Below are 12,291 nucleotides of genomic sequence, written 5' to 3' on the forward strand. Positions count from 1 at the left end.
ACACCTCATAATATATAATCTTTAAATATTTTGGTCAAATTAGAAAATAATCCTGTAACTAGCTAGTTCTTAGATGGCAAACCTATCTAAATATTTGTGGTTCTATCATTGATATTATTAAAAAACACAAGACAAAAGCATTTTCAATTTCATATAAATATTTTTACTTAATTAACACCACTATACCAAGAAAATATTTTATGTAAAGGAAATTGTTTTCATAAAAGAAAGGAACCATCTTTCTGGGAGCAATCTTCATACAATCCTTAACACAAGTATGAATAGAACGTTTCCATTACTGACTACAGATGACCATTTTATAGTAGTTCAACATACTTCAGTGTGCATTTTATCATGTGCTTACCTCATCCCCTTTATAAAGTAGCTCTTTTCAGCTCAGCTGTGTCCTAATGTTATGCACTAATGGTAATAACATTGTTAACAGGTCCAAGAATGCTATGGCCCAAACTACTCTGATTCCATGTGGCACTCATACCTGGCCCTGTGTCATGCCTGAAGCATGAGACCAGGTTAAAGATGGGAATTCCTTCATTTATGCTGATTCCACGGGCACCCTGACTTGGCTAAAAGTTCACTGCATTTCAAGATTTAAAGCAACTTCTCTTGATTATATTTTTCTCTGTGATATTATGCTGATTCCATGGGCACCCTGATCTGGCTAAAGTTCATTGCATTTCAAGATTTAAAACAACTTCTTTCAATTCTGTTTTTCTTTTGGTGGGATTTGATGTAACACGGAAAACAAAACAACCAAAGGTTCATTTCTCCCCGTATTAACAGGACAAGTAAGAGTGCCAAAGTAACAAGTAGTTTCCAAATGCACAGTGAAACACAGGAGTGCATTGGCCAAAGAGAATGCAAAATACCAGCTCTCGCTATAAAGCTAACAATGTGCTGCTCTTTCCAGAATTAGAAAACTATAGAATACATTTAATAACAACCGGTATATGTTTTCATGTCAATGAAAAGTGGATAAATTTAGATGGTTGCTGTTTATGTGCATTTGATCAAATCTTTTCTGCATTTGACATGAAAATACACTTGTGCAGCTTTCATTGGTTGGGTCACAATTTTAGAATAAAACAAACTATAATTTGCAAGTAATTTACAAAAACAAGATCACAAGATGATCATCCGCCTCTAGCACCCTACATAAACTCTGCAGGTTTTTATTTCAGAATCTCTATACATGGACTTCATCAAAAATTATTTAACTTGTGAGCACTATATTTTTAAAGACAAAAAAATGCTGTGGTGCTGTATCTAATCTTGTGACCCCCCACCTCTTCTAAAGCGGACTGGCATTATGTTTAAGATATTTTAAAATTACAGATCAAGGAAATGCATATGGAAGACTTGAGGGCACAGCTCTTGAATTTTTATACTGTAGAATAAAGAAAATATTTTAAAGACTTTTCTGTGGAATTGATTTTCAGAAGCTAAATGCAACTAGCTCATCTGAAGGCAGCACCGTGGACATCGGTGCTCCCGCGGAGGGAGAGCAGCCCGAGGCTGAGCCTGAAGAATCCCTGGAGCCCGAAGCCTGCTTCACGGAAGGTGAGCAGCACAGCGCATGCGCGCTCAGTCATCTCCGCGCCCCTCCCAGTCATCCGCATCTAACAACTGTTTATTTATTTGCTTTTGCTTTTTCTATATTAGACAAAGGAGCTTTTTTAAAAGGCAAGATTTAGTGTATGTAATCAGACATTCCTATTTTTGTGGATCCTGTTCAACTCCAAGAAATGCTGCTAATTATCTGGGGTCTCGGTGGCCTTCTACCATATCTAATAAGAAAGTAAGCCAGATCACACACGTCCCTCGTTTGCTCTAAAAAAGAAAAGAGAAACATTTTTAAAGTTAAACAAGTAATTTGTTGTTTCCTGTTTTGTCAGATCATAATGGATACTAGTTGATACATGTACATGTAAAACGGTCCATGAATAACAACAGTCATCTGTATCTGTGCAGATCAGAATTTTTTATTAATTGTGAATGATCCCAGATAATAGATAATGAAATGCCAAAGTTTACTATGAGTTATGGGGCACCATGCCCCTCAGGTAATACCAGGAGGATTTTCTGAAGAAAGTTACAATTACGTTATTTGAAGTATGGATCAAGTCTCTCTTGAACAAAAATATTGTATATCAAGACATCCAAAACTTCTTAGCATTTAACAAAAACACATCTTTTTGCTCATGAGTCTGTGGCCAGCTAAGGTGGCTCTGCTGTTACTGGACGGGCTTTCTCACAAGTCTGAGGTCTTGGATGGGACAGTTGGGCTGACTCAGCTTTGCCCCACCCTCGCCGCGTCTTCCACACGCGGGCCAGGCTTGTTCTTGCAGTGAAGACAGGAGCGAGAGGCCTCAATGCTGAGGATTTGTCAAGCCTCCACTTGCGGCAGGCTTGCCCCTGTCCGGTTTACCGAAGCCAAGTCAGATTCCGATTCAGTGTGGGAATGCACTACTAATGATACAAAGAAGCATAAAAAATTAGTGCAACAGTGCAGGACATGAAATTCCTTACATTTCCTATACGAATCACGGTTGTAGGTATGGAAACCTCTCTCTGAAACCCTGAGAATCACTTCATTTTTAACTCATTTTTCAGTAAACATCTACTTAATAATTCATACTATGTCTTAGCTTCAAATTCAATACCATATAGCAGCTGCTTAAGTAAAAGTGTATTTGATAAATAATGACTACCTCAGATTCTTGCTGGTAATGTCATTTTATCAAACTAATTCCAAAAGTGTTTCATTTGGGTTTAAAAAACATGTTAAGTATGAAATATCACCACCGTAGTATAGAAAATAACAATAATACATATATACCCACCAACCAACTTAAACAATCTGTAATTTTTGTAATATTTGCTTCAGGCTTTTTATTTAAGAATAAAACAGACACAGATTAGGCCCCTTTTGTGCTGCTTCCTTACCTCTGTTCCCTTCCTTCCTTCCCAGAAATAATCCAGCACCTCAAAATTGACATTATTATCATTGACACTAAATTGGTCTTTTTCTGTTCAATATCTTCTTTAAGGAAAAAAAAAAGAATTCAGTTCCATTTACTTCATTACAATGAGTATTTCCAGGGCATGTAGATCTTTCTTGATCTTCTGGGAGACAAAAACATAAAAAAGTATTGCCCTGAAAGAAAGAACAAAAATAATACTATTTATTTCTTAAATGAGAAACTAACAACATTCAAAATAGCACTTCATAAGCTTTTCCTGAAACAAAGGATATGATCTGGCTGACTGACATTATAAAGTAACATCTGATGAAAAAATATGTGATAAGTATCATAAAATATTATGCTCCTTCAAGATGAGGTTTCCATTTTTTTATTAATTGAATACAAGCTCTCTGTCATGTTTGAAACCCTACTGCACGACTCCTCTCTGCCACATCTCAGAATCCCCCATTCCCCCCCATTCTGTGTGCTGCTAGGTCCTGTCAACTTTTGATTCCTGACCACTATGACCACCATTATCTTTGCTCTTATTGAATTGATTGAATTTCATAGATTAAACTCCTTTCCATCTTTTTCATCCTACCCATCCAATGCCTTGTGTGGACATAGATAATTCTAAATCAGTGTTCTTATCAGGTAAATAGTCTTGACTCTTAATTATGTCCTTCATGCAACTTCTAGACTTTCCTGTCATTAATTTTTATTTATATCATTGTTTCTCTGTTCCTGCACAGCTCCGTATTGTAGACTTGATTCTTAAACGTATTTCAAAGTCAGGCCCCAAATCCATTTTCTCTGTTAAACTAAATATCAGTAATTAGCCTCTACCAATGAACTCTCACAATGCCTTACTTATTTTGTGATAATTGTTACTCTGTATTTGTGGGGGAAAGTCCTCTACTTAAAATGCACTTTCTTTAGAGCAAGGCTATGTTTACAATTGTACTATTAGAATTTGTCTGATACGATTCCTTGAATACAGCAGGTATTCAAATATTTGTTGACAAGCCTTTGATCTAGTAGTCCACAAATTACACAAAGGTGTTTGATATTTTGACTGATTAGAGCCAGAATAAAAGCAACTTAAATATCCAATTAAAGTGGACTAGTTATGTAAATTCTGGGAAATCTGGTAATCTTAAAGAAGTATTGTGAAACCTTTCAAAATTCTATTTACTTATAATAAAAAAAGAAATGTTCACTATTAAGTGAACTAATTAAAATTCAAATATGTATAATGTCCATATGTAATATCACACTCACAGGATAGGATAGGATTGGAAATAAAAACTTTGTTTTTCTCTCTTTTTCTATGTTTTTAGAATGTAATATAACCCATTGTAATAGTCACATAAACATTTAAAAAATTGTTGAATGAATGATTAAAAAACTGTACAGATGATTTCTATTTGTCTAAGTAGAGGCCATCTTAAAAACAGTTATTTACAATATGTCAGGTAATAGTGTAGATGAATCTCCCACCAACACAAATGTACATAATCAAAGAGTAATTTTTTTCTTCATTTACTTTGACATATTTTTAGACTGTGTACGAAAGTTCAAGTGTTGCCAGATCAGCATAGAAGAAGGCAAAGGGAAACTCTGGTGGAACCTGAGAAAAACCTGCTATAAGATAGTGGAGCACAACTGGTTTGAAACCTTCATTGTCTTCATGATCCTGCTCAGCAGCGGGGCCCTGGTAGGTGACGTGACCTCCTGTGCTTTACCAGAAGCCCTTTCCCTTTCCCTTCCGTGGACTTGATGGTTCATGTTTTTAAAATAAAGTGTTTGTGAAGATGAGATATTTTGTGGGATATTTTTAGCACAGTGTGAGAGGCTCAATAAATAGCCCATTTTATTGTTCTGGAGTAGACTTCAGGTTGAATCCAACTCCCATCAGTATGGTTTCTTATTTAAAGAAGGATCTTTCTGACTTTGAGTCATCAGGGGCAGTTCTTATATTAAGAAGAAGTATGTAGACATGATATGAGATTATCAGCTAAATATCAAACTGCTTATCACCGGCTGCATCTTGCAGGGAATTCATTTTTCCCCTTCATGTTGACTCACTAGTGCCAGCCACAGTGAAGGGCGAATGGTAGAGTCACTTAATTACTGACTAGCAGTCAAGTGAAAGCATTACAAACTTAATTCATGTCTGATTTCATTCAATGGAGTGGTCAATTTGGTCAAAATATTGACTAATATAATGAAAATAGTGTGACCTGTTCTCTCATTTGGTAATGGCAATAGGGCTGCATTCCTCTCATTTTTTTTCAATTAGTCGAGGAGTGTTTGGAAGGTGGATTTCATTACGAGGATTATAGCATTGTATCGGAAGGCCTCTAAGCCTGCCTCTGATTTGAGGAAGAATCCAAATCCTGTCCCGGACAGACAGCCAAGAACGTCTGCTATGCATTTTAGCGCCATCTGAGAACTCTGAAGTCCTATCAGGAACTAGTGCCCTTGTCCAGTAGTTCTTGGTTCTCAATTACACACAGTCAGAGCTTCCCAAAGTACATCAACATGCTGGCACAATGTCTGGCTTCCGGGCGACTTCCCATTTCAGCTACAAATTGAGCTGAAAAGGCTTCAGGCCCTTTGTTGAGCCCTGGTCACAAACCCAGATCCTTCTTTTCACCATGAAAGAAAATTTTCCTTTGTCCTTGAGCCAGAACACCAGGTTACCCTAATAGTTTTTCCCGCAAGGAGATCGAGTTAGATAAATGAGCTTTTCATTCCAGAAGGCTCAGGGGCTCCTGAAAAATGAACTCTCCCACCCTTTCCCAAGAGCTCTGCAAAAAGAGTTGCCCTGACATCCACCACTCACATGCCCAGACTGAGCACGAGGGGTAGAGGACAGCGTGAGAGACGATAGTCTGTTCGCTGTTCTCCAGGCTAGGGGGCTCCTTGCCTCACATTTGCATTATGAGAGGGTGGTTCCAGTGACTCTGCCCTGAACAGTGCAAATCTATTAGCAGATGACCTTCTGTCTCCTGCTCTAGAGCGAAGCAACTGGCAGTCTGTCAAAATCTGTAGGTTCTGTTAGGATACCCTCCTACCCAAACTTGAAGATTATTTGAATTCACTGGTTGACTGAAATACCCAGTCAATAGTTATTTGCCTACAGATAACTGCAAAGCAAAATGCCGCTATGGGAAACCAGACTTAGGCACCTGAGAGGAGGCTTCCAGCACGTTTTTTTCTAATAAGACATTAATTAAGAACACTTTATGACAATGATATTCAGTGGAGTTTTTTTCCCTTACAGGCCTTTGAAGATATATATATTGAACAGAGAAAAACCATTAAGACCATGTTAGAATATGCTGACAAAGTTTTCACTTACATATTCATCCTAGAAATGCTTCTCAAGTGGGTTGCATATGGTTTTCAAATATACTTTACCAATGCCTGGTGCTGGCTGGATTTCCTGATTGTGGATGTGAGTATTCTGTGCTTTCTTATTTCATTCCACTGGCATGCGAGGATATATGCTAGTCCTGGCAGTGGGGCCTAGCACAAAGTAGGCCCTCAGGAAACACTTCACGGGCCCAGCTCTAAATGATGATTCCCATTTTCCCAACAAGAAGATGCCTATAAATATTTTTTGCTGATTTAAATGCACATACTTTCATATATGAAAGTCAAATGCTGCCTTAAGTGTAATGATTTAGTTTCAAATTAATTCCTAAAATCCCAAGTTATACAAAATAATATATTAAGGTAGAAGTTTTGCTTTTTCCACTCTCACCTTTCACACAAGCGTATTTAATTCTGCATAGTCATCTTTGGTGTTCATATCTTCATCATCGCCACAGCCTGTTAAGAAGTGTTTGCCCCAGAGGCGGATCATGAGGAAATTTGGAAGTTGAAAAAGCAAAAGACACTTCTTGATTTCTATGACAGCTGAAACAAATGGACTAAGGGCCAATTATTTAAAAGTTTTATTAATCTCCATTGGTGTTGGCGATAAAGCAGATGGAGTACCAGAGTATAAGAGGCTTTAAGAAACTGAATATGAAGTTACTCCCTGATTTCTGAGGGAGAATTTTAAGGAAAAATCTCACCACTTATTCACAAATACAAAGTATTGGCTGAACAAAAATAAAATAAAATTAAAACCCATTTTTATTTAGTTTTGGAGATTTACTTCTTAAATGATTATACATTAATAGTTCATTAAGAATGGATAGAAAAGAAGGCCTTTTGTGTAGAAAAGACTAGGCAAGCCAGCAGGCACGGGAGACGGGAGTGTAGGGGAAAAGAACAGGGAGATGTTCACAGTCAACTGAAGGAGGAATTTGCAGGAAAGGGCAATGTGTTGAATAGTGCATTTCAAAGATACTTTGTTGATTGTAATAATTCCTTGGCAATTAAAGACATTTTTAACTTTCAGTATTTTATTATATAAAATCTACATGCTAACCAAAGAAAAAAAGTGAGCCCTTTCATGGAGAAAATTATTTTTAGCTTCAAGTGGAACAATATCAACTTTTAATCCAGTATAAGCTTTCTAATCACCAAGCAGAAGAAAAAATTATGATACAAGGATAGTTTTTTGACTTTAAGAGTGAAAAACTATTATTTTTCCTTTATCTGCCTAAGGCAAACCTGCTATTAAATATAAAATATAAAGGCTACATGCAAAACACCATCAAAATTTTTCTGGCAATAAAATAAGACAACAAATAATACTTAAAACCACATATGTTTGGACATTACAAACAATGGAAAAATATGACAAGGTTATAACCATTCTTTTATATGCATAAATTTAATTGTATAAAGGGATTATGGATGATACTTTTTACTTTCTTTATTTTCCACATGTGCTGAGGATACACTGGTAAATTTATGATAAAAAAACTGATGTTTAATATATCTATGTGATAATAAGGCATTAAGTCAACACTACCTGAATATAAAGAAATTCTTAAGAGAATTGTAATTGTCCTGCAAACTGGTGCTCACATTACTAGTGTATCCTTATATGTACCTTCTCAAATTTAAGAAAACTATTGTAATATATTATGCTAATCAATATTTTGCTTTATATCAAATATATTTATTGGTATTTATTTTGTTGTGGAACATACAAATATGAACACCGTTTTTCTGGGCCTGTGGGAGCTTATATCAGCTAGTGAGGGCAGATGTGTACAAGAAGGTGGCCTCTGTGGTAGAAGGGCTGCTCACTTCACTGAGGATGGAGGGAAGGCTCCAGGCGGGCAGTGCAGCGAGCGCTGGAGTCTGAGGGATGGGAGTGTCAGCAGGTGTGGGTGTGGAGAGGGACACCAGAGTGTCCAGACACTGAGGCACGCCACGCAGGGCCTGCTCAATGAACAGGTTGTCTTACAGGGTAAGCGCAGTGCCACTGGGTGAGGGGAAGTGTTTTGGAATTGGATGATAAGATAAGGAAGGTAAGGTGGGGAAGAGTCTGAAGAACCTGAGATGCCACCCAAAGAGACTTAGACTTGTAATGTAGTAAGGAAGTAGCGTGGAAGAACTACCTGTGGGAAGTGACAAGGGAAGCTCGCTCTTTCATGGAGAGAAATTGGTGGAGGTGTGAATGATGCAGTGGGAAGGGGATTACTCAGCAGCCAAATGACCAATTAGAAAACGGCTCCAGAAAGAGAAGGCCTAAGTGTATCTCCTTTCACACTAAGTCACATAAAACTGAATATTGTACCACTTCTTTTAATTAGCCAAGTGTTCAGAATTTTTCTTATGTCTAACTTTTATCTTTCATCCTTTAATTTATGTCTGTCTCTATTTGGTTCTGTCTTCAGAGAAGTTAAAGTACTGCAGGTGCTCAGACTTTATTTACAGAAAATCTATACAATAAAATATACTTCAGTAACTTTATTTTTCAATTACCTGTGAAAAAGGATTTACAAACCCCAAAAGTTTAGATATTAGAAAAAATATATGAACCACTTAAAATAAATTTTTATACCTCAAATTTTTTCCAAATTTTTTATTTTGCTGTATCAGAGTACACATGCAAAATTAGTTTGAATAAATTAAGTTTTGTTGTAAAAATTTTCTATGTGCTTCACTTATTTTTCTTAAAAATATTTTTAAAAAATATCCACTAACACCATACACTTAAAGCTATGATACTCAACTATTTTCATTTATCTGCTTTTGGAATTCATATATACTTTAGGACAAAATATCATTTCTAAGCTTATATAGTTTTAATGAGTTTTATATGTATTTTTAAAGGAAACCAGACAATTCTGTGCCACCCATGACAGTTTCTCTTTTCCTTTTTAGCTGAAATTTTAGAACTTTTATCAACTGCATTAGTCATCTGTGTAAATGACTTAAGAAAACATTGTCCTGGCAATTTCTAGTTATACTAAAACCTGACCTTTTCTTTTCTTAGTTAATTATTTTAATTTGATCTAATTAATGATTTTTATGCTCTTATGATGAAATTTACAGAAAGACAAAGCCACTATTTTGAGGCCCATATCTTTCAGAAATGTGTTTATGTTCAGATTTATCACTGGTTTGCACAGGTTTCTTATGTATTTATACCAAGTTTTAATTTCCCTTTCAAGTCTGCTAAATAATATAAGAAATAATGAAGTTTTATAGATCAATAGATGAAGATGCCGTTCCTGTTTTATTCTTTTTCTTGTTTTATATTTAGTTTTTAAAAAATGTTCTTGTCGAGAACATGTATAGCTTGAAAAGAGAACATGTGTATCTTCTTCTTTTTCATAAGTTATGGCAGTGGTTCTAAAAGTATGGCTCAGAGACCAATACAATATCCTTAGCCTCACCTGGGAAATTGAAGAAATGCAAATTCTCAGGATCCACCTTAAACCTGGTCAATCTGACTCTGCCAGTGAACTGTTTCCACCTGGCCCTCTGGGTGATTTTAATACTAAGGTTTGAGAACTACGGTTTATTGCAAAGAATAAGGTTGAACTGTGTAAGCATTTTTATCTGTAAATAAAAAAATTGTGTTGCTCTTTCTGTGTAGGTCTCCTTGGTTAGCTTAACAGCAAATGCCTTGGGTTACTCAGAACTTGGTGCCATCAAATCCCTCAGGACACTAAGAGCTCTGAGGCCGTTGAGAGCCTTATCCCGGTTTGAAGGCATGAGGGTAAGATCAAATGCTTTAGAATCTGTTAGAATTATAATTGAGAACAGCCTGACATTCTGTACTTTAAAAATGACAAATCTGTGGAGAATCTGTTTCTTCTACATTCATACTGACGTAACCAGTCAATCAATAATGTTTGTCAGACGTCTGTAAACTTGACACCACTAGAGACACTCTTGGAATATAATGCCTGCGTTTCTTCTTCTAATTATAAACAATTAGATTGCTTCTAACAAGGTTTTTCCCTCTGTGGGAAATGGCTTATGTTGTGTAGGCTTCTGATGTGAATCAAGATTAGGTACGTTCACTCCACGTACAATGTGCGGGAAATCCCACTCACTGTAATTTAAAACCACCAAGTCATTCCTCATCATTTCTTCATTGATCCATATGATGTGTTTTGAGCTTTTTAAAGTCCAAATCTGGCCTTTTAACTTTCAAATATGGGCTAAGATGGCTAAAAAGTAGGTCAGTCAGTGGAAATCCAACATCAAATATGGGCTAAGATGGCTAAAAAGTAGGTCAGTCAGTGGAAATCCAACACTCATTTAGAAAGGTGGTGCAAAGGAAGAGAGGCATTTGGGCAGCCGTTTGTCATCCCCTGGAGCACAAAACCCGAGACCACATACCCGCAGCACTAAGGAAACGGTGATGCCCTGTCTCAGTAGATTTTGCTGTTCGAAAAGAAACTCGTAGAAAATAATGCTTTTGTGATATTTGAAAGTAGTTACGTAGGACATTCTCTGAATATTGCAAACATAATCAGAAATGAATGGGGTGTGTAAGTGTGTGTGCTTGTATTTTTTTGGGTGCATGTTTGCATAAAAAGGAATTGTTAGCTGTTTAATTCTTTTCCCTTTACCAATTTACACTGTTTTGCAGCAGTGGTTTTGACTTTTAAAAAGGGAACCAAACTGTCAGTTTTAGAATAATTTTTATATTTGTTGTATCAAATTTGCATATAGTAGGACCTAAATACCTAGTCCTTCCTTAGATCTGAGTCTCTTGGAAAATGCATTCTTTACCACCTAGCATTTTTTTTTCAATGAGAACTCTATTAACCAGCACCTCTGACATTTGTACAGTAGAGCATTCCTTGTGGCAAACTTAAAAATGAAGTGTCAACTCTAAAAGTACCTCTGAATTATCAGAGAAAGTTGGAATTCTAGTAGCAATGTAACACTGTTAAGTTCTTTAAAACTTACTTGCATTTACTTGCATTAAAATATGATCCTTTATGGATAGACTCCAGGTGCCACTTTGCAGATGAATTGTGCCTTTTGCCAAGTACCCATTTGGTATTGTTGCTCTAAGATATCATTGCCCATACATTTGTATGTATGTATGTATTTGTACATATTTTTCATCTCATAAGGGATTTGAGGAAGGCTAATGCATGTATTTCTTATGTGTTACCTACCTATTCATTGATAACATTTATTCCTAATGTAGTTTAGCTGTACTTGTACAAAACAAGATAATTAGCTAAATATTTACTTGAGATATAATTAAGAAATGCCCTGGAAAAGCTTCCCTTAAAAGCCCTATTGGTTAATTGAAAAAGCTGCAAATAGCAGAGCCATCAAGAGAGACCCTGGGACTCAAATCACAATGTTTTATGAAAGTATAGCCACCCATAGCCAAGAGTATGTTCTGATTATTGTAGTCTCTCATTTTGTAATTTGAGGATTTTCTTCTGAAACAGAATTCCACAAAGAAGGATCTTTAGGGCCAGAAAATTTAAGTAACTTGTCCAAAGGCACACAGCTAACTCATGATATGAACTGGGATGAATACAGATCTCCTAACTTCCAAACCCTTTCATCTTCATCTCGTGTTCTAGCTGCACACTCGTCTCTTTGCTCCAGAGTCTTTGTACGTAGGGCGCTTTATTCTGCATTGCTTGCGACAGTCCTGGCTTATACTTGCTTTGGCTGAATGGTTATTATTAGTGTTCCCTTTCACTCTGGAAACTGACTCTTAACTGTTCTCTTTTACTATCAAATTTTGGATAGTAAATTTAATGGCTTGCATGGTTTTATTTAAAACACTATGGTATTCACATGATGACATTATTTCTATAGTCATGTCACTATTCATACTCTTAATTATTCTTTGCATTTATAATTCCATTTTTGATGAAAATTTGCTACATATATGTTCTTA

At 36.2% G+C, this 12,291-nt stretch overlaps 1 protein-coding gene across 6 annotated transcripts in view; it reads left to right on the forward strand.

Annotated features, from left to right (window-relative positions):
- Positions 1-12,291, forward strand: part of LOC108397611 (sodium channel protein type 2 subunit alpha) — a 115,173-nt gene that overhangs the window by 86,142 nt on the left and 16,740 nt on the right. For all 6 annotated transcript variants that reach the window (XM_073241583.1, XM_073241587.1, XM_073241586.1 and 3 more), the window contains 4 exons: positions 1,458-1,578; positions 4,547-4,701; positions 6,274-6,447; positions 10,003-10,125. In XM_073241583.1, the coding sequence (XP_073097684.1) occupies positions 1,458-1,578; positions 4,547-4,701; positions 6,274-6,447; positions 10,003-10,125 (573 nt within the window). The remainder of the gene's footprint in view (positions 1-1,457; positions 1,579-4,546; positions 4,702-6,273; positions 6,448-10,002; positions 10,126-12,291) is intronic.

This window comes from Manis javanica, chromosome 7 (assembly GCF_040802235.1).
Source record: "Manis javanica isolate MJ-LG chromosome 7, MJ_LKY, whole genome shotgun sequence".
Taxonomy (NCBI): domain Eukaryota; kingdom Metazoa; phylum Chordata; class Mammalia; order Pholidota; family Manidae; genus Manis; species Manis javanica.